The 22727-nt window shown below is 41.4% G+C and overlaps 2 protein-coding genes across 2 annotated transcripts in view; one reads left to right on the forward strand and one right to left on the reverse strand.

Moving 5' to 3' along the window:
- Nucleotides 1–80: 80 nt before the first annotated feature.
- Nucleotides 81–6722, forward strand: pigm (phosphatidylinositol glycan anchor biosynthesis, class M). The gene is made up of 9 exons (XM_030756903.1): nucleotides 81–132; nucleotides 231–474; nucleotides 2194–2367; nucleotides 2484–2604; nucleotides 2686–2935; nucleotides 3165–3268; nucleotides 3450–3604; nucleotides 3692–3793; nucleotides 4889–6722. The coding sequence occupies exons 1-9, from the start codon at nucleotides 110–112 to the stop codon at nucleotides 5045–5047; spliced, it is 1332 nt and encodes a 443-aa protein (XP_030612763.1). The 5' UTR covers nucleotides 81–109; the 3' UTR covers nucleotides 5048–6722.
- A 5377-nt stretch (nucleotides 6723–12099) lies between these two features.
- Nucleotides 12100–22727, reverse strand: part of ahrra (aryl-hydrocarbon receptor repressor a) — a 65177-nt gene continuing 54549 nt past the window's right edge. The window contains exons 7-10 of the mRNA XM_030755990.1: nucleotides 19947–20091; nucleotides 18602–18735; nucleotides 16965–17173; nucleotides 12100–14738 (exon numbers count right to left, since the gene is read on the reverse strand). Coding sequence (XP_030611850.1) covers nucleotides 13592–14738; nucleotides 16965–17173; nucleotides 18602–18735; nucleotides 19947–20091 — 1635 coding nt within the window. The 3' untranslated portion in view covers nucleotides 12100–13591. The remainder of the gene's footprint in view (nucleotides 14739–16964; nucleotides 17174–18601; nucleotides 18736–19946; nucleotides 20092–22727) is intronic.

Consider the following 22727-nt stretch of genomic DNA (forward strand, 5'->3'; position numbering starts at 1 on the left):
AATGTAAAACATTTGTCTTTAAAGTGACAGTCTCACTCCAGCACAGTAGGTGGCGCTAATGCATTGCCTGTGCTCGCTGGAGCCATGTGTAGAAACTAAAAACGAAGACATGCTTAGTAAAGCCACTTCCGGGTAACTTCCGTGTTGTCATATTTGAAATTTGGGTATTTAAAAGGCACTCTTTAACGGCACAGCCTGGTATTGTTGTTTGATAATCTCACAAATTAAAGGAACAGGAGATGGAGGCGGAGACGTAGCTCCCAGACCTACCTGCTAACCTGGGTTTGCCCTCCGTGGCTGGTGATGGAGAGTCTAACATCCAAACTCACCGAGAAGCGTGTCCTTTTCACCGTCTCCTTCGTTGTAAGACTGGCTTTGGTCGCTTATGGAGACTACCAGGACAGGACCATGGCGGTGAAATACACTGACATTGACTACCATGTGTTCACGGATGCTGCGAGGTTCATAACTGAGGTAACAGCTGTCTTAACGCTGATGTAACGCAGAGTCAGTTCAAAAATATTGCTTACAGTATTAATTAATTAATATGCAACACACTGGAGACAAAAAATGAAAATGCAGTAGGAATATTACTTATTACTGAACTACACAGAGGAACTAGGATTTTCCTTAAACTAAAATGTCAGGTTACCAAACAACAACAACAACAACAAAACCCTTAAAGTACACTATATTGCTAAAAGCATTCACTCGTCTGCCTTCACATACATATGAACATGAGTGACAACCCAGTTTTAATCCATAGGGTTTCATATGACTATAACTACTTCAGCTCTTCTAGGAAGGCTTTCCACAAGGTTTAGGAGTGTTTATGGGAATTTCTGACTATTCTTCCAGAAGCTCATTTGAGAGGTCAGACACTGATTTTGGATGAGAAGGCATGGCTTGCAGTCTCCACTCTAATTCATCCCAAACGTGTTGAGGTCAGGACTCTGTGCAGGCCAGTCAAGTTCTTTCATACCAAACTGGCTCATCCACGTCTTTATGGACCTTGCTTTTACACTAGTGCACAGTCATGCTGGAACAGGAAGGCGCCATCCCCAAACTGTTCCCATAAAGTTGGGAGCATAAAATTGTCCAAAATGTCTTCATATGCTGAAACAGTTTCTTTCATTGGAACTAAGGGGCCGAGCAATCCCACACCATAATCCCCCCTCCGCCAAACTTTACACTTGGCACAGTGCAGACAGACAAGTATCGTTCTCCTTGCAACCACCAAACCCAGACTTGTCCATTGGATTGCCAGATGGAGAAGCGCGATTCATCACTCCAGAGAACACATCTCTACTACTCTAGAGTCCAGTCGGCGTGCTTTACATCACTGCATCTGACACTTTGCATTGGGCTTGGTGATGTAAGGCTTGAATGCAGCTACTTGACCATGAAGATCTCTACGCACTGTTCTTAAACTAATCTGAAGGCCACATGAAGTTTGTAGGTCTGCAGTGACCGACTCTGCAGGAAGTTGGTGACCTCTGGGTACTATGTGCCTCAGCATCCGCTGACCCCACTCTGTGATTTTACGTGGCCTACCACATTGTGGTTGAGTTGCTGTCGCTTCCACTTTGTTATGATACCACTAACAGCTGACTGGAATATTTAGTAGTGAGGAAATTTCCCGACTGGACTTGTTGCACAGGTGGCATCCTATCACGGTACCGCTCCTGAGAGCGACCCATTCTTTCACAAATATTTGTAGAAGCCGTCTGCATGCCTAGGTGCTTGGTTTATACGCCTGTGGCCATGGAAGTGATTGGAAAACCTGAATTCAATGAGTTGGATGGGTGAGTGAATACTTTTGGCAATACTTTTCAGTTCAGTTCAATTTTATTTATATAGCGCCAAATAATGACAGTCACCTCAAGGTGCTTTAAACTGTAATAAAATAAAGGATATTTATGATGTGATATTTATTATACTACTTGAAGAATGATGTATTGAGCAGTTATCAGCAGACATCATTTCTGTTATGCCATCCATCCATCCATTCTCTTCCGCTTATCCGGGGCCGGGTCGCGGGGGCAGCAGCCTAAGCAGAGAAGCCCAGGCTTCCCTCTCTCCAGCCACCTCCACCAGCTCATCTCAGCTGGTGGGGGTGCTGCTGGATGAAGTGATGAGTTTTAGCAGGTCATTCGCATTGATCACATCTTTGTGGGAAATTTCTTTTTACAGGGCAGTTCCCCGTACAACAGGTCAACCTACCGTTATACTCCTCTGCTGGCCTGGCTTCTCACCCCAAATATCTACCTCTGCATGGTTTTTGGAAAGATCCTCTTCATTGCATGTGATGTGCTGTCAGGACTGGTCATCTACAGAGTCCTCTGCCTGCGAGGTCTAAGGTCTGAGGTTTGTACTCTTTCATCATGTTTTTTTGAACTGGAGAAACCACAGCAGGGGACGTGAAGGAATTGTGTTCATACAAATAAAAAATAAAATTTTGATTCTCTGGGATTTATGTTCAGACTGCATGCCGTGTTTCTTCTCTGTGGCTTCTCAACCCACTGCCCATGGGAGTGTCCAGCCGAGGGAATGCTGAGTCGATCCTGGCAGCTCTGGTGCTGGGGACATTACTCTGTATGGAAGGTAAAGGTGTGGGTTAAATATGTCAGTATTAATTTTGTTATGTGAAGTGTGTTCATACATATTTGCCCATTTTTCTTCTAGCTCAGCGTCTGACCTGGGCAGCGTTGCTGTATGGCTTATCGGTCCATATGAAGATCTACCCTGTTACATATGCTCTGCCCATTGCTCTGACCCTGCGCACAGCAGAAACCAGGGCAGACGAAGACAAAAAGGCCTGGAAGTTCAAGAAGCTTGTTGGCTTTATTGCCAGTTTCTTCAACCGAGAGCTGCTCCTATTTGCAAGTGTGGCTGGCGGAGTCTTCTTTCTGCTCACAGCACTCTTCTATTACATGTGAGATGGACACAGAGTGCATTTTCATGAGTGTACAAGTACTGCAACTAATGCTGCTGGAATTAGTATGACCTGACAAATATTACTTTAAAGATACACTGTTGTTTAGGAAGGGCTTGTAATAAAGCTAAATATTATTTTTGATTTGACTTAATGTTAGCTTCTCTATGTGACCCCTTATCTGAATCAACACTCTTACTCTCACATGTCTCCTCTCCTGTAAATTCAGGTATGGTTGGCAGTTTCTTTATGAGACCTATTTGTACCATCTGACCAGAAGGGATATCAGACACAACTTCTCTCCATACTTCTATATGCTCTACCTTACTGGAGGTATTCATCCATCCAGCCATTCATACCTGCTTTGTTTTACAGCAATAAAATTCTTATTAAATCTAATTTATAGGTGCAGGTATGTTGAGTGAATTTCCTCTCTGATTTGTTTTAATACTGAGCAAACATACAACAGGTAACGCAGCTGTTTAAAATGAGCCCAATTCTTTCGGTCTTGCAGACAGCACGTGGAGCCAATGGCTCGGCCTGGCAGCATTTCTGCCGCAGTTCATCCTGCTGTTGGTAACATCGTGGGCGTATCACAAAGACCTGGCCTTCTCCTGTTTCCTGCACACAGCAATTTTCGTCACCTTCAACAAAGTGTGCACTTCACAGGTACATATCTGACATGATTTCTCTTTGTTCCTCCTGGTGTAGACATTTACATGAAATTTAACAGTGTTGCTTGTTATCCCTTCATAGTACTTCCTCTGGTACCTGTGCTTACTTCCTCTGGTCATCCCTAACCTGAGACTGACAGTCAAACAGGGGTTGGGACTGCTGCTCCTCTGGTTTGCTGGGCAGGTAATTCAGATAAGCACATTTTAAATTGGAGTTAAATATGACTTTAGGTGTGCACCTGTTAATGCAATCATATTTTATACCAGGGATCCTCAAATCCAGACCTTGAGGTCCGATGTCCTGGAGGTTTTAGATGTACCCCTGCTTCAACACACCTGAGTCAAATATAGAAGTCACTAGCAGGACTCTGGAGAACTTGACTGCATAGTGAGGAGGTAATTCAGCCATTTGAATCGGGTGTGTTGGATCAGGGACACATCTAAAACCTGCAGGACACCGGACCTCGAGGCCTGGATTTGAGGATCCCTGTTTTACACCATAGACTGAATCTATAAGATGCATGGAGCCATTGTTTGTGCATTGCCCATTGATTTGTGGGCTCCCCAATTTAAAACACAGGCTTTAGTAGTTTCACTGTCCCCGTGTCAGTATTTTGGAACCGGAACTGACCATATTTGGATAAGAGGGAGGAGTGTTACATTATTAGTTAACACAACCAATCTTGGTTAGCAAGGTGCATCTACAGGTGCGCTGCACAAAAGCAGATACCTGCTGACTAGTGTTTACACACTAATAAGATACTAGAATTTTACTAACCAGTCCTTGAACTGTCTCTTAGTATAATCAGCTACACTGTAAGCCACATTTTTTTGACAGATATTTTCATTAAAAGTGTTCCAAAATGGTACAGTAACAAACATGGACACAGATACACAGATAGCCACGCCAATACAATTTTTAAGCCTCAGAACAGTTTGATAGGATGAGGTATGTACAGATTCACCCACCTGTTATCACAAAGGGTAAAATTGTCCGCAAAGACTGTAAACATGTTTATTTCTGCTGTAAAGTTGTGCATTTTAACATGGGACTCTATGGAGATTAACTAGTGTTTAGAACTAGCCTCAAGTGGCCACTAGAGGGACACTAGTTTTTGGCACCTCCTCGTTGACATCATTTTCACAGCCCCGGATGTTGCTTCTTGATCATGACTTAATCCTGTTGGTTTGAAAATGGTGTAAGTGGTAAATAACGTAAGACTGAACTGTTTTTACAGTATTCTTAAAAGAAACTATCATATTTTTCTCCACTAAACAGGGCATCTGGTTGAGCCCTGCCTACTTCCTGGAGTTTGAAGGCTACAACACCTTCTTATGGATCTGGCTTGCCGGGTTGCTCTTCCAGGTCATCAGCTGCTTCATCTTGATCCAGATCATAGCCCATTACAAGCCAACAAAAACTCTGAAAGCTGAATGAATCCCAAGTGAATTGAGAGTGGAAGAATGTGTCCCTGTGCCTGCAGATCATGTACTGCGGATGCATGTTTGGAAAAAAAAAAAAGTACTTTGTAAAAATTTCAATCTTAATTACTTTCTCTAGTAATCTAAATCACTTTAGCACAGAACACAACCATTTTCTGAGCGACAAAGGCTCAGTTGGATTTTCAGTTTTTCCGAGTTAAACCCATGGATTAAATGCTTGCCATTGTGGGTCAAAACATTAAATCCACAGTTTATCACACATGACAGAAACTGACTGTTGCCAAGCTTTCTTTAGATGGAAACTTTGAAGTCTGCTCCACCTGTGGCCAAGTCATTCAACAAAGGGGATGCTTGCAGTTTGCTGTCAGGGCAAAACGCCTGCTGTAGATCAGAGATCGTGAAGAGTTCAACCCGCAGTCTTAATAAACAGCTCTGGGTCAAAGTATTTAACACACCCCTCAGGGATTCTTTTTTTTTTTTTTTTTGGTGGCATTTTGCCCTCATGGTGACAGAAAGCACTTTCTAAATCCAGAAGGAGAAATAATCCAATTGTATGCTGCTAGGAATCCAGAAGCCTTCAGTCTGAGTGTCTCACTTTCATGTTGACATTATTGTTGGTACTTTCAGCACTTGAACCATGGATTAGGATGCACCGAACAGATTTAACATTACAAAATCAGGCAAAATGTGACCTAAATTGTGTCATGTTTTTGTCTTGGCTGGTGTAAATTGAAGCTGACCTGCATGTGAGTGGGTAGACAGAACCAATATTTGATAACTGAACATTAGAATTTTATTTTTAATTTTTACGTTTCAGCAATGAATGAACTAACACGAGTGCATTCCTGAGAATGCCGTTATGCAATTTAAAATCCTTGGCAATATTTTGAAGCTTATGGTTTAATCAGTATTTATTATTAACCTTGTGAGAAAACAGACAAGCCTGATATTTACAGTCCAGGTCACTAACACAAAATCCTGTGTCATGGCAGTTTTTTGGCGTGTGGCTCCTTTCGGCTGCAGTACGCAGCTGCGACCAGCAGGCAGAAGCATTTGCAAGCAGAAGAGACAGCTTGAGTGTATATCCTCACGTAACCCTCGCAGATTAATCAGTCAACTGGAGCATGAACACAACCTAAAACAAACAGTGCTGGCACTGGCTCCATAATCTCACTGTACTCTCCCCCTAATCTCACATGGAAATTATTAGAGCATTCACTTTAGGCCTGTTGGTTCTGAGCATGTTTGCTCATCCTGCCCCATGGGACTGATAGTGGAAGTGCATAATAATTATAATATACTGTACTGGCATTATGAATGCTTCAAGAAGTATGTACTTTGTTTAAAAAAAACAAACCAAAAAGCAGGTAGGGTCAAGTTGGTGGCTTTCCTAAGACATTTGTCGACATCACTTTGGTTTTCTGTGTCAGTAAAATAGCTTGGTTGTGTGTTGCATATGTGCATGCATATGTGTGTGAGTCATGGTCAGCTGCGGCCTGCATACCTAGTCTATGAATCACCAGGTTGTACTCGGTAACCTTTCACTGGCTAGTTGCCCCTGGGCACATGCATAAACCATCTTATTTTAACACTCACCACCAAATACCAAAAATCAGTTAAGATTACCCTGATGGGTCTGATCAATGAAGAGTACTCGACAGGAGAACAGATGTGGACAAATAAAGTAAGCAAGGTGCTGTGTTTACTGTATACAGTTTTATTTTTGTGTATTATTTTTATTTACTTATTTAGCTCAGGAAGCGAGAAGTGGGAAGGTGGTGGGGAATCGCGTGACTATATTCCATATGCTGATGTGTATTTATGCATGTAATGAAGTGTATGCAGATGCGTGTGTGGGTGGGGGTATAGTGAGAGGTGATGTGGACATTTGTGTGCATTTGTGTGTACTGGTTCATCTGCCTTTATCTGTGTGTGTATTAGTGTGTATGAAAAACACACAGAGTGGGAGTGACCAGTTAGGCCACATGATGTGTGGTGCAGCGAACAGCAGGGTATGAACGGTCACGCAACCTTGCATAGTATAGGATTATAGGTTTTGGTCTGCACACATACACAGACGCTGTGGCTCACAGACACAGCTGTCGGCGAGCGTGAAACACTTTGCTTACACTACAGTTGCCGTAAGCCAGTACTCCTTTTTTTTTTTTTTTTTTTTGCCCTTTTCCCAAACAGACTTCTCTTTTCTCATCTCTTGGTTTTATCTCACTTCCTTCTCTTTTTTTTTTTTTTTTTTTTTTGCTCATCCTCATCCTTTCCCCTTCCTGTACCGAACAAGCATCCTACAGATGGCGTGATCGAAGGTTTGCGTGCATGCGAATGAATATTAAACATTTAAATTTAGCCTTAGCTACCTTTCCCCTGTATCGCTGTCACAGCATCCGATATAAAGCTATAGTGAGACAAAAGCTCACTGAAATCTTATAGAGCTGATAAACACTGTGTCACATGAGTTGCTTGCTGTTTATGAGAAAACTGCCTATGTAGTGTGTGAATGAGACACACAGTTGTGTATGCACAGAGACTCTTGTTTTGCAGTTTGATGCCTGAAGGCCAAAGCAAAATGCTTTATTGTTTACTGAGCATTTAAAACAATACAATTAAGGCTGTGTGTCCATTATTCTGTTTAAAAGTCTACTTAGAGAAACAGCCTCTTAAATGGATATCTTAACATGCAGAATCTGCAGAGATACAAGGAGCTTTCTGGTAGTACTGTTGTCAATAGAAGCTTCCTGAGTGTTATTGACTTAACATGTAATATGTTTAAGCAGGCTTTGGTTTCATGCAGGTAAACAGAGCGTAAAAGTAAGCATGCATTTTACTGAAAAGCAATCTTGAAGCCATTTGATATCTTCTGAGGGCATTTCAGATTTCATTTAATTAGGATTTTATTATTATTATTAAATGCATTAAAAAAAAAAAAAAAGATTGAACAGGAAGTCCCAAAACAAGGTTATTATAAACGATTCAAACTAGACTAAAAACAAAAACTAGGTGTGAAAAAAAAAAAACCCAAAAAACATTTGACCTAAATGACAAAAATAAGACATAAAATTAACTGAAATAATCTTGTGTACCTAAAATAAAATGAAATAAAAATGTTTTTAGTTTTGGACTTTGTCAATTTGGTCAAATTTGTGAAAACAGCCAGAATATTTTTATTGAGATGGGGATGCCTACATGACTGAGAATAAAAACAAAACAAACAAAAAAAAGTCAGTGTTTGTAAAGAACATTTTCAGGGCCAAAACTATTGAACTATTAGCACTCTGCATGGACTGTTTTCTTTATGAATCATAATGAGTTGTGGATATCATGCAGCGTTTATGGTCTCTCCTACACTGTAGTTCCGACTCTTTGCCAAGTGAAAAATACAAAATCTCTCCTTCATTTTCTAGCAGTCCAAAGTAACCTGACTCAGGCGGCCCTGCAGTTTCGTATGAAAGCCGTGCTTGCAAATGGAGATTCTTCGAAACCTAATGTGAAACATGTTATGTGCGAAGCGCCAAAGGGAAGTAGGATCTTAATTTGCCTCTTTAAAGTCGAGACTGTGTAACTGTCTGGATCTATGCGTGTAAAAACACATCGGTACTGACACGCATATGGTAATTGCTCAATAGGAATGCATCAAAATAAAATTCTCTAGAGGAATTAGTAAATTTATGGGAAGTGTAGTTTAAAATGTAGAAATACTAGTTTTGAGGACACTGATAATTATACCTGTCTTTATACAGTTATTTATTGTATTTTATTCAGCTAAACACAGTAACACCTAACTGGACACTTTATTAGATACACCTTACTAGTTCTGGGTTCTTCATAGCACAGATTCAACAAGCTGCTGAAAACATTCCTCAGAGATTTTGAGATTTATTGGCTGCACATTCATGATGGGAATCTCCTGTTCTGCCACATCCCAAGGGTCCTCTCGTGGATTGAGATCTGGTGACTGTGGAGGTCATGTGAGTGCAGTGAACTCACTGTAATGTTCAAGAAACCAGTTTGAGATGATTTCAGCTCTGTTATATGGCACATTATCCTGCTGGAGGCAGCCATCAGTGGATGGGTCAGCTGTGAGCAACCACACTCAGGTCGGCCGTGGTGTTTAAATGGTGCTCAATTGGTACTAAGAGGGCAAAAGTGTGCCAAGAAAAAATCCCCACATCATTACACTACCACCACAAGCACCCTGAACTGATGATACAAGGCAAGATGGATCCATGCTTTTGTGTTGTTCACACCAAATTCTGACCCTACCATCTGAATGTCACAACCGTGATCGAGGCTCATGAGCAACACGAGTTGGACCAAGCAACATATTTCCAACATTTTCTTCTGTTGTCTGGTTTTGGTGAGCCCATGTGAACTGTAGCCTCAGTGGCACCCGGTGTGGTCTTCTACTGCTGCAGCCCATCTGCTTCAAGGTCAATGTGTTGTGTGTTCAGAGATGCTCTTCTGCATACCTTGGTTGCAATTAGTGGTTATCTGAACGACTGCTGCCCTCCTATCAGCTCAAAACAGGCTGTCCATTCTCCTCAGACCTCTGGTATCAACAAGGCATTTTCACTCAGAGAGCTGCTGCTCACTGGATGTTTTCTTTTTTTTTTTTTTTTTTTTTTTTTTCCCCAGACTATTTTTTTTAAACCTCAAAGATGTGCAGGAAAATCCCAGCAGATCAGCAGTTTCTAAAATATGCAGACCAGCTCATGTGGCACCAACAACCATGCCACATTCAGAGTCACTTAACAGGGCTCTTGTTGACCCAAGAGCCCTGTTCTGATGCTCAGTTTGGACTTCAGCAGGTTGTCTTGACCTACATGCCTCATTGCTGCCGTGGGATTGGATGATTATATATCTGCATTAACAATTGAGCAGGTGTACCTAATAAAGTGGTGGGTGAGTGCATATTAGATGAGTAAAGCCTTCCATTCATAATAAGTTTCACAGCTTTTGATGAGAGATAATATTAACCTTCATCTATTTAATCAAATCCATAATTGTTGGTTGAGGCTACACGCATTTTATGCTGTTTTCAGAAAATTCATTTTAAACCCGTTCTGTCCGAAATGATCATTTCAGGTCACTTTTCCAGGTTTTTGTTTATTATCTCAAAAGAGATAATAGCTAAAGTGAAATTCTTCAAAACAGAAAGTTATACTACTGAATAAACATTAGTCAGTACTCTGGATCTGTGGTATAACTGAATGCTGGCCCTAGAATTGATTTTTGTAAATACATAGTGGATAATGGTAGAAATCATAATAGGATTTCTTGTACTTTACAAACAAACATAGGATGTGGCTATGTGCCGCTTACTTGGTGTACTAGCATGCACACAAACATGCACAAATGTATGTACACACTCAAAATCATCCTAATAGCTGATCCTCGTGTATCCTGTAATTCCCTATAAGCTATACTCTCACCACAGTAAAACAAACACAAGCTTCTGGGGGGATTAGAGGGAGGAATTATGATACTGTAGTTGGCAGTGAGAGAAACTGGTTCCTCCTTACCAATATGTGTATTTGTTGCGCAAAATCTGAACTCTGTTTGTCTTTGACATTTGCCTGATCAACAAAAGTTATTTCTTTGTTCCATCTCAAAAACTTTTGGACAGCAAGAATCTTGTAAAGAAACAAGTACAGAGAAAAAAGAAAAAAAAAAGCATTTATTCACTGGCTTCACTTATCTCTGTAGCTCTGCAGAGGTCAGAGGTTAGCTGTATGTGGCCAAGTGCACATGAGTGAATGATGAAAATAATATCTTGATATTTCGTGGTTGATTTGAATTAGCTGATAAGTTTGCACTCCACCCTCTTCTGGCTCCAACAAAATAAATAAATAAAATCAACATGACCCCGTGCATAACGCCATCACTGATGCTTCAAAAATGTGGAGTCCAAAACCAGTGATCGGAGTCACAGTGGTTACATCGATCTTCTTCTGCTTATCCTTACAGTCTATGGTTATCCTTACAGTCTAATATATGCTATTAAGCATGAAGAAAATTCCCAGGGTGCCTCAGGATGTTGACCCAAAGTTTCAACATTGGCCAGTTTGCCAAATAGCCCAACTGTTTCCAGAGTATCAGTTTCAGTCATTTCTGATATTACTCTAATTTTCAGTTCCAGCGCTGCAATTGTTTGTCCACTCTCTGGTGCATCTCCTCCATCATTGATGCTAAATTGTTGTGTCCCATTATCTGCAGCCACTTGAATTCTGAGCTTGGCCTCCAAGCCACTGGTTATTTACTCTTTAAAGATGACTGATTTTTGGCCAAGCAAAAATTACAAATACTAAATATTTTACATCCGGAGTCATGTTCAAAGGAAGGGAATACCTATGATAATTTCAGTAGATGACCATAAATGTTCAGGGAGTACTTTAAACCATATGTGCCGAGTGAATACAATTAACTGCCTGGCCAGACAGGAGTCCAGTTCTTCTGGGAATCCTGGGATCTAACCACAGCTTTTAGGCTACATCTCTTTTCCCTCATGTCCACTGCCTCTTTTTCTGCCCTCCACCTTTTGGTGGACGCCAACATTCCCTTGGCTCTAGCCCTCATCCCAGACAGCGGTGAGAAACGGGGAAGTTTCCCAGATCGTGTGAAGGAGCCGTCATGCCAACTTTGCAGCACATTAATCATACAGGGCATGTGGTTAGAGATACTCTGTATCCTGCTCTGCTGAATATTTATTATTAATAGAGACACAAATCTGAAGGATGAAACCAAATTTGGTGTACATTAAAAATTCAGAAGCTACTAAAAAGACGAGGATGTTAACTGAACAGCAGAATGTGGCCTTTCATCATCCTAGAAAGTGGGAAATCACTAAGGCCGGTAGAGTGACCTCTCGCTGCATATGATTTAGTTTGACCTCTGTGATATTGTAATGACACTACAAAAACTGACTAGGCATTAGGCATTTAGTAATAGTCCAGCATACTGTGTTACTGTTGCAAAAGAAGAACACTTGGAGCAGATTTTTCATATAAAGAAAGATCTTTTAATAGATAACTCCCATTTGCAAAAACACTTAGAAACATTGGAAGACACTGCATATATACACTGTGATCGCTACCTTGGAGCTACCTCCTCCATGAGACAAGTATGATAGTCATTTTTTTTTTTTAAACAATTATCCAAAATGATAGCAGGGGGGAGGGGAAAAAAAGCCATATTTATTTACGTTAGTAAAAGAGAAAAAAAAAAAAAGCCTTCAGAACTGTAGTTTTTTAAATTATTTGCCTCTTACAATAAATACAAATCCTCAAACATTTATTGAAATGAACACACACAAAGAGTAAAAGACAAATCCAAAACAGTGACACCATGTACAGTTGTGCGTGTCGACTCTGAAACCTGTCTGGGTACGCTGAACTTCAACTGAACTACTCCCAGTAGTGCAACTTAGCTTCACAGAACTGAGACTGACATTGATTCAATTTGGTGCTTTTAATTCACTAGTGCAAAAATACTGATGTGAACATAAGGTCTACTGTTTCTGGACAGAAAGGACGACATGAGAGGTGTATACATTAATTTTAAAGGAAATGTGTCATACCCTGAGTGGGATATGAGTTGAAATGTGGAACTTCTCATGAACGCTCCACCTATGCTGTACAATATTACTTCTGAGAGAAGGTGCAACAGGAGTTTAACTGATGATATCTGAAAGATTTTAAGTTAGATGTTTCATTGTCTGGTCTCACTTTTCGAATCCGTGAATGAATTAAAGTGTTTTGCGGCGTTTAAAAGTTTTACCTTGTGACACTGATTTGACTTTGCTCAAACTTTTGTTTACTGCCATGGAAAACAACACGATGTCGCAAACTGAACACAGTTCAATTCAATAATTGATGGAAACAATCAGTTTCCACTCATATATCATTACCGGCAGCAATGAAAAGCACTAAAACGCACTAAAACATACAAACACCACCTGTTGTTATTATTATTATTGTTATCACCGATTCCAAAGCACTCTCTGTCACCTAATCTGTCACCTCTCTTGACCTCAGCATAGGTTTAAGTCACCTACTTTGTGCAAGATTTAAAAAACAAAACAAAAATTTGTTGACAGATAAATCTTTGTTTCTTCCACAAAAGTCAGGTGTCCACAACATATAAAAGAAAAGAAAATTGCTTCTAATGCCTCATTGCCGCTAAATCTAAAAGTGCTTAGAACCAACTACAAAGTGTATTCCTTACAAACAAAATCATCTATGCATAAACTGGACTCAATGTATTATTTTTGATTGTCACAACATTGACACCAGAACCTGAGCTTCTTCGCCAAACAGAAGAAGTATGTGACATCCTGGGAATCCCTAAAAAAGAACTGCTCTTTTAAAATGCTGGTGTACGAAAACAATAAGACAAAGTACTTTAATGCACACTGATTTCTTTATGTGTAAAGTATAGTGTGTGTGTGTGTGTGTGTGTGTGTACGTGTGTGTGTGTGTGTGGGGGGGGGGGGAGCCAGGTAAGTATCTGCAGGTGTGTTTACATGTCACTAAAATGGCATATAAATATAGGGACTGGACTTGTGGTGCCCTGTACTCATCACACATGGCATAACGTTTTTGGAACCAACCATTATGGACTGGTTTATGTCATGGGGACTCTCAGACCATGGCGGAGAGTCCATGGGCTCCCGCTTGATAGAATGGATCAGGCTGTGACCCTTGAACTCATAAGTGGCATGCTTGTTGTAGTCAGAGTGCATGTAGGCCTTGTGTGGGTCCTGTGAGTAGACGTGTGAATCCATGAGGTTGACAGACTGGCTGCTGCATAGAGAGTCTGAATGAGAGAATCTCTGAGGACTAAACTGACTGGCGTCATTGTTATTGCCCAGGTCTTTGTCGCACTTTAACAGACGTGCGTTGGCGTTCCCGCTGTTCACTGCATAGTTCTGATAGTTACCGTTGTTGTACGGTGGGCTGATTCCAGCCTTTCCCCGCTGACAGGGTGAATACTGTGGATCGTAATAATCTGCTTCTGATTTAAGCTGCAGACCAGAGCTCTGGTCATATAGTCCGTTACTATAGCGACGGTCAATGGGCACTTGGTCGCGGCACGTCCAGGGTTGTCCGTATGCGTCGCAGCCGTTCTCCGAATCGGAGTCATGCTCCACCTTGATGGGTGGCATCTCGGGCATCAGATGGCCGTCGAAGCATTCTCCGTAGCCGTTCTCGCTCTTTACCAGGTCCACGCAGTAGGCATCTGGGTCTGTGGGAATCTGGACATTCCCATATAGTTTGGAGACAAACACTTCACCACCTCTGCCACTGTGACAGTTAGGCGAGAGGCGGTACGGCTTCCCATATTGGCCGGTCTTGTTCAAGCGGTTAGAGGGGCTGTAGCCGACGCCCTGACCTCCTCTGACGGGACCTGAGTTCTGCCGCAGAGGCCAGCCACCACCCACACCTGGACTGAGACCTTTATGGGTACCCATGGAGGACTTGCAGTAGTTGAGGGGCTCCTCCTGGTTATAGTAACCATCAGGGCGGTACTTGAGGTTGTCTTTGGAGAGTGGGGTCCAGGGAGTGTGGTGACCTCGCTGGGAAGCACCAGGAGTGGGACAGGAAAGCTGAAGAGGGTCCGCAACGTCGCTCATTCCTCCATTGAAGGAGTGCCTGCGGAGGTGTTCTCCACGCTCACTGTGCATGGGAGGGAAGGCATGAAAAATGGAATTGGAAAGAGAAAAAAAAACAAGATCATTAGTCACAAGACAAAGGCACAAATTTAACCAAATTCATGAAAAGGCATTCTCTACCCATGCATCCATATGGGAACGTCTGCATACTGAATATTTTTCCTGTTGAGTGACAAATGACTCAAAGCATAAAAACTCTATGTTTGGTTCAATTTAGTTCACGAGAGGATCTTTCCAAAAGTGACTCATCTTTTCCGCGATGTGTCTCATCTGAAAATTGAGAACAGAGTCAACATCCAGAACCCAAAGATCAATGATCGCCTGGACTCCAAGTTTATAGGCAGCACAGTGCCATATATCTTCATCTTTACACAGTGCAGGAGCTGAATGTGCTCAGTAAGTGTGTGGAAGTCTTTTTAAACTGTATTAGTTTCAAATTGATCTTGTTGAATGCTGAATCAATGATTAATCAAAAGCGATAAGAAGACATCTGCTAAATTATATTTAGAGCCATATTTTTTCAGTTAATCAGCACACACTATATACATTAAATGCCTTTTCCATTTTTCCCCCTTACTGGCCTGATTGAAATTCTTTTGCTTTCTTTGTGCCAGAATTAAAAAATATAAAAATATGCGCACACACACACACACACACCCCCGCCTTTCATCTTTTCAGTTTTTATATGGAAACCCAATTACAGTGCATGGCTACAGTGGTAATAACCGGGTTTAATTTGCGGTTCTGTGTGTGATTATTCAGGAATTCTGATGGCAAATGTTTCTTTTGTTTGTCTGTTTCCAGAGCGCGTTTCTATACTTTTCCTGCCTTTCAAATATCTCTCAACCTGAGAGCAGTAGCTGAAGGTCTGTAATACAATCAGCAATCTTAAAAGTGAGTATATTCTGTATCATCAAATGTGTAAGATGAGTCTTTTCTTAGCTCTTAGATTGGTCTAGCAGAAGCTAGACAGTGTCACTGTAAGAAGAAATTACATATTTTAATCCTACAAAGTCAGCCGCCCAGTAAACTAAGGCACATGTTTTCAGTGACATCTGCTGACTAGTGGCACGAAATGACCAAAATGAGAAGTATCACTTTCTATTTTTGCTGTAATAAGTCTGACGCAGTTTCGGCCAGTTGTGTTTTTAGTTTGATAAAAAAAAAAAAAAAAATCTGCATTTACTCAGAATTCAGAGCAGAACTGGAGAGCATTGTGCAACCAATATATTTAGCAGGCTTTCTGGAATCTGACTGTAAGTTTAATCTAAGCCATATTTACATCTGTCTGTGGCAGCAGACCCAGAAGCCATGTGTAGTGTACATACTGTATACTTAATTCCCACCCTTAACCCTAAGAATGGTTTTCCAATCCAATCTGCTGTTTAACTGGTTTATTGTTATATTATTCACCATGTTGCCCTGAATGATGTAGGAAGGAAGAGGTAGTCTGAACAGCAGAGGGAGGGAGGGGTGGTGCTCTGCTTTACTGACTACATCTCAAGTCTTGGCCTCTCAGCCTCCCCAGAGTTGTTAATGATGCATGAATCACAGAGGGCCTTATCCAAGCTGAGACATGTATTTGCTCCTAATTGGCCACAGGTAAGGCGTCCAGCATTTGTTTGGTTTGGTATCAGATCCTGCTGGGTGCGGAGAGGGCTTATGTTTGTGTTGGTAACTGGGGCTCGGTGTAAATGCTTGTGTGTTCATAAAGCTGTTGCTAGGCAATAAGTTGATATCTCTAAAAAAAAAAAAAAACAGACAAACCTCAAAAAATCAATAAATGACACATGAGGGCTGGAGCAAATGTATTTTCTCACAGTAACTAGAAATAATTATGTATCCCGTGCCCATGCAATGTGGATCTCAACCAAGGCAGCAGGTATTCTTAGGACACATAAACTGTATAAAAACAAAATAAACATGTCAACACTTATAAACTTTGAGCTGCTACAACATCAGTTGTTATTGCTGTGACCTACAAGCTCTCAAATGTTGACCTTTACTTAAAGCTCCCATTGGGCCAATCAGTGTCGTTTTCTAGAGGCTATAACAAGGTGCCAAAATGCATCAAACCTCAGTGTGTTAAAACACTTCACCTTTCGTTACTATACAGGACCCCTATTAAAACAATCAGTGTAAAAGACTATGACATAGTGTCAATACACATCGCCTCTCTAACTTTAGTCAAAGCTGCAAGGATGTTGCTCTGAGTTTCATTCCCTCTTACCCATGTTCCAGTCCAGAGATCATTCCTCCTCCTGCTCCTTTATTCTTTCCCCGCATTAACATGTTCTTCATTTTCATCTCTGTGATGGAGGGGAGTAAGAGGGGTACAGCTATGCAGAACAGAGCCAGCTGGGGGGGCATCTGAGCCCCAGAGGTTGACTTCTTTTTCTGCCCATGGAGGAACTTCAACCGACCTTGGAACTGCATAGTCTGGAACAGGAGAAAGAAGTGCTTTACTGGTTTGAACACATCCAAAGGCCTTGATTAATATAGAACAGAAGTGCATTCATAGCTATGCTTTATTTTTCTGCTTTGTTTATAAAATTCCTGTCTGAATTGTATTAAGGCTTAAAGTTATGGACTATTAGGGGCGTGGCCATTTTTATGACCGGTGGGTTCCAAATGGACTTCAAACTTGGTTCCTGCTTCTTCTAAATTGAGTCACTAAACTGGACGTCTCTACCATATCTGTGTGGGTGGTGCAATTTCCTGACAAATAGTATGGGTTGCTATAAAGTCAACTGCACTAACACTCCATCTAATACAGCTGTGCTTCAGTTTTGGTGAGGGAAATTCTAATATTTCATTTTTAAGCTTCTTGCCACAAATAAGAGGTATCTGTGTCCGTGCACCCATGAAGTGAAGGATTTAGCTTTGTAGCCAAGTTTGTTAATTTTAGTTGATAACTTACGAACCTGCCCTCAAGTCCAGTTTTAGTGACTTCTGGCCCCCAAAGATCAAAAAGTCAAAGTCCACAAACTAGTGGGTGATGTAACGGTGGATGCATCCATCTCTATATACCGTCTATGTTGCTAGCATGTAATTTACCTGTAATTGGGTGTTGTTTGCAGTGTTTAATACCTTCGTTAAACCTGTCAGCTAACTCTTATTAACTGACACTAAAGCTGACATTGGTGGGCATTTTATTTTTGAGCAACACTATGAAGGAACTGACTGACTTTACTGTCCATAAAATAATGCTGCTACTGTGCCTGAAAACACTCACAAGCGGTCCAAATGTTATTTTTTTAAAGGAAACCAAGATTTTCTGGCCAGCTTATTTGTGAACAGAACAAGCACTGTGCATTACATTACAAATTGTTGCGTCCTAACTGTAATTATGTTGACTGATGAGGAAAGCATCCAACCAATATTTGCTCACTGCTTGGCTAACCGGCGCTTGCAGTATATGTTAGAAAATTGCCATCTAAAATTTCTGTCGTGTGGCCAACTTCAGCATAACCAGAGAGGATTTGGTGACAGTAAACTTGACTGACCCTGATGAAATGGTCCAAACCCATATTCTTGTTGCTCTGTCATCAGGGCCTTCAACTTTTCCACTGCTAGTCTCCAAACCACTCTAGTCACGGCCATGAGCGATGAACCAAGCTCACGCTCAGCTGCAGTGGCCGTACACCCAATTACCTTATAATTTCTTGCAATACACCTATAAATAACTGTACATACTACAATTATAAGTGAAGTCTTACAGTACCAAGGGGGTTTTAACACTTTTTATGTGCCTGGGTCTTCTCCCAGTGAGTGGGCAGCCCCTGCTCGGTTTTTATATTTTGCGTAAACTTTAATGAACTGAAAACTGAAGTAACTTTTTTATTCGAGCTGGTTCAGTTTACTCACCAAGAATCCAGAGGTGCTGTCCAAGAGGCATCGGACTCTGGCTATGAAACATCTGTTGAGAAAGCAGGAGAGCTCGGGAGGGATTTCCCCTGCCTCTGGAGAATGGAACAGGCTGCTCACTACAAAGTCGTCACCTGTAATTTAGCAGAGAAAAATGGAGAGGATGTGAGTAAGACAGTTTGAACTGCAGTTTGTGTAATAGTATTGGGGAAAAACAAAACAAAAATAATAAAATGGAACCACTTTTTGAATGACAACTTTATTTACGGTTAGTAAATGACGCGGGCAGACTTTTTTTTTTATAGCTATGTATGTACCTTTGATGAATAATACATTGGAGTTGAAGGTGTTATCTGTCAGTATTGTATAAATTTTAATTAATTAATTAATTAATTATTAAGATTATTAATAACAAATGCAATCTGAAAGCATTGTTAATTCATATATTTAGCATCTCCTAAAAGGGACCTATTATGTTCACTTCAAGCTCAATATTTTTTTCTTCTGGGACGCCACTAGAGTAGCTTTGCATGATTCACAGTTATTAGTCACAAAATAATCCTTATGTATCTTATTCTGGAACTTTTTTATAGTAGAAATTTGGACATAGTTACTGTGACATCATTCACTGGTTACTAGAATCCCGTTATGAAGCCAGGAGCTGAACATTTTCACTTTCACCATCTTGGTGTTTTGAAACTGGACGTGTATATTTCCTGGATAAATCTCCTTTCCGACTTTAGCTGTCAACATAATTTTGAAAATCCTCTTAATATTCCATTTAATATGACCTAAAAGCAGTGATTCAGCCTATCATCAGTTCAAAGGTGTTGACTGAAGTCACAGAGCGAGAGGAGCCGAGGGCCTTTTTCCTACAAACCTCTATATGCTGGGAGTGTTTTGGCAACCAGAGGAGTCGCCCCTTGCTGGCCATTAAGAAGTATATAGGTTTAAGGCACACTGGCTTCAGTTTTTAGAGCCAGAAGCTAGGCCCATCTTTTATACTATGACCATCGTCTGTCCCTTCCATTCATCCTCTAAGCAAGTTTTCTCTTCTCTCCCTTTAAGGTCACCCTCCCTTTAAGTCATACCCAAGTCCTCTGATTGGCTGCCTCTCGCAAACATAAGGTTTGAGCAGCAGGTGGGTGGGGCCTGCTGGGCTCTCCGACAGAGCTACATGCCAGACATGACCACATTCAGGACATTTCTTCTCACTGAGATAATATAGATCCAGGAATATAAATCTCTGCATTTAGTGTCAGCTGACCTCATTATTTCAAACTTGTGCATTGTTCAATATAAGCATGCACGTGTTGCCATACTAAATTCCTAGTGAGCTACTCACCAGCTCCTGCAGCTAGCTGGTTATCCTGGTGTGCCCCCGTCCCCTGGTGCTGTGGAGGACACATGGCCCAGTGGAGCTGGCGTCTGAACTCCTGACGGTCGTCTATGTGGATGTAATCAAACACATTCTGGTGCATCACGTCAGTCTGTGGGGAGGAGATTTTGATTAATTAGTTTTTCTAGTTTTACACTTAATTTTTGACTTTGGACTACTGAGCCTTGCTTCCATCACTGTAGCTGATGGCTGTTATAGGCTCATTCTGCCTCAGCATTCCCAGGGAGGGCCTTACTGTACACACAATGTCAATGAAAGTCAGAGAAACAGAGTACTTGCACAGTTACATACACATGCACAGAGGCAGGAGAATTGCCCCAGCGCAGGAACAGTCTTAAGGGCAGCTGCAGGGCCAGTGAGGGCAGCTGTGTTTGTCAAACATCGCGTGACACCAGCTCCCGAACAGCAGTCCAGCCCAGCTTTCCCTCCCCGTCCACACACACACACACACACACACAGAGTAAGTCGGGTTCCAGCCCGCTCTCGTCATTCCTCCCTCTGTTTTCCAGCAATAGCTGTGCTTTCTGTCATTCCATGATAGATTCCTCACTAAAATGTTCAACCTTCTCCTCTTCCCCCTCTCCCTCCTCCCTGCCCTCGCTCCATAATTTCCACACTGGTGGCACGCGAGGCTTTTTGATCGCCTGCCTCTGAAAACACAATCTGTTCCCACCGTCTTCTGCAAGTGCTTCGTCCTGTGGTTGGGTTCCCTACCGGCAGTCAGGCAGACAGGCAGACAGATGGATCGAGTGACTATTGTTTATGTTTCTTGTAAAAAACTCGGAGAGGAAAAGAAAAGGGAAAAAAATGAGAATAAGTGATATTTTCACTGACCTTCAAAGGCTAACTGTCCCTGCAACAAATTGGATCAAAGGCCAGTGGAGGTTTTCTGGTCTTCTGTGGAGCTTTCTTGTGGTGCTACTTAGTGAAGCCATCTCTTTTCTTTTTTTTTTGCCCCTGTAGTATATTATGGATAAGTGTCTTTCTGACTACAGTTGTGGGCTCAAAATTATGTGACATGTTGTCAAAGCCCGAGAGGCAAAGTATGTGGCTTAAATACAACTAACAGCTCCTTTGCAAGAGTTGAACATGTGGGAAAGGCTAAAAGAATGTTTTCCTGACAGTCTAAAAATACAACATGTGGATCTGTGAATATTTAAAGACTCATATTTTTTCCTGTAGAAAAATGTAGAAATGCTGGCTGTCAATATAATGTTGCAATCTAACTCATTCCCATTTATCTTCTCTGCTCAAAGTCACCTGTATTTTGTTTTCCCTTCTAAATATGGACATCGCTGAAAACAAAGAAGAAAACCTGATTTGAATTCTGAGTTTGACTTTGTGCTAATGCTGATTATACGTTGCTGTATCACACAAAATGCTTTGCATACTGGGCTCGGCTCACAGCCAAACCTGTTGCGTAGGAATTCCTTCTTTCTCTCTCGAACACATAAAATATGTTTTTTGCATTTATGTAATTAGGCGTACTGATGTGGCTTGATTCATGTTATCGGTGGCCAAGTGGTGTTACATACGGTCACTGCCAGGATCTGAACACACAAAGGGCCAGTTGTGATAATACTGGCGTGAGTTGGTGAATTTACATCTCTTTGATGTTTGATCAGCAGCTAACATGTAGCAAACTGTCCCAGTACTTCCTAATGGCGTGACAATTTAGCAAATTTTTTTGAGTGTTTGTTGCACATTTGAATGAATGAAAAGACAGCTGTTCATTTTTTTTTTTAGCAACACTGGTGACGTGCCTTTAGGGTTGCTTGGTCTAGCAAGTCGGGCTCAACGCTACGATGGTTTGATGTGAAATTTAGCAAAAGATGTTCATCATCAGCTTCAAACTCAAATTTGACCAGTATTTTGGTTGGATTCCTGCTAAATTATTGACATTAACTTTTAGCTTGTGTTTTTACTGAGCACATGTTTACATAGCTGGCATAAAGTGAAACATTAGCTAACAGAAAATTTATAATTTGAGTGGAAATTTATGGAAAATTAAGACATACCAAATTAAAAACTGTTGACTGAACTGCTAAGACACACATGCATAAACAAATGTACCTTGGAGTCTAAATTTCCTTTGCTTAGCTTAGTGGTTCTATGCCAATCTGTACACACACACAAACACACACACAAACACAAACACACACACACACACACACACACACACACACACACACACACACACACACACACACACACACACACACACACACACACACACACACACACACACACACACACACACACACACACACAGTGGCAGGGCCTCTCAGACCACTTTGGTTTTCATGTCAATTTCAAGGCTGCCCCTGTCTGCTTGTAAGCCAAGTGGGAGCGCTGCAGCAGAAGAATGTCTACCAGGATGTGTGTGTGTATATGTGTATGAGAGAGTAGAAGAGATAAGGGCAAAGGGAGGAATTTTAACAGTGAAAAGCACTTTATTTATGGTTTTGAAGGAGAGCGATGATTTCAGCATCGAAGGACAGGCAAGCCCATGTTGACTTCATTCATAATTAATGACTGGCTGGGTATAGCCACTGGAAAGGAAAAGAGTTAAACCGTTGGTGACTTATCAGTGCCCACACACACGTAACAGACGCCCGCAGAGTGTATCTTAGGGTGAAACTGAGGTCTTCACCCTTCAGTGGTCCCCTTAGCTGTAACCTTGTGGGTTCACTTTGCCTCCTGAGAGAGTTATCAGGCAGCAGGAAG

Source organism: Archocentrus centrarchus, chromosome 20 (assembly GCF_007364275.1).
Source record: "Archocentrus centrarchus isolate MPI-CPG fArcCen1 chromosome 20, fArcCen1, whole genome shotgun sequence".
Lineage (NCBI taxonomy): Eukaryota > Metazoa > Chordata > Actinopteri > Cichliformes > Cichlidae > Archocentrus > Archocentrus centrarchus.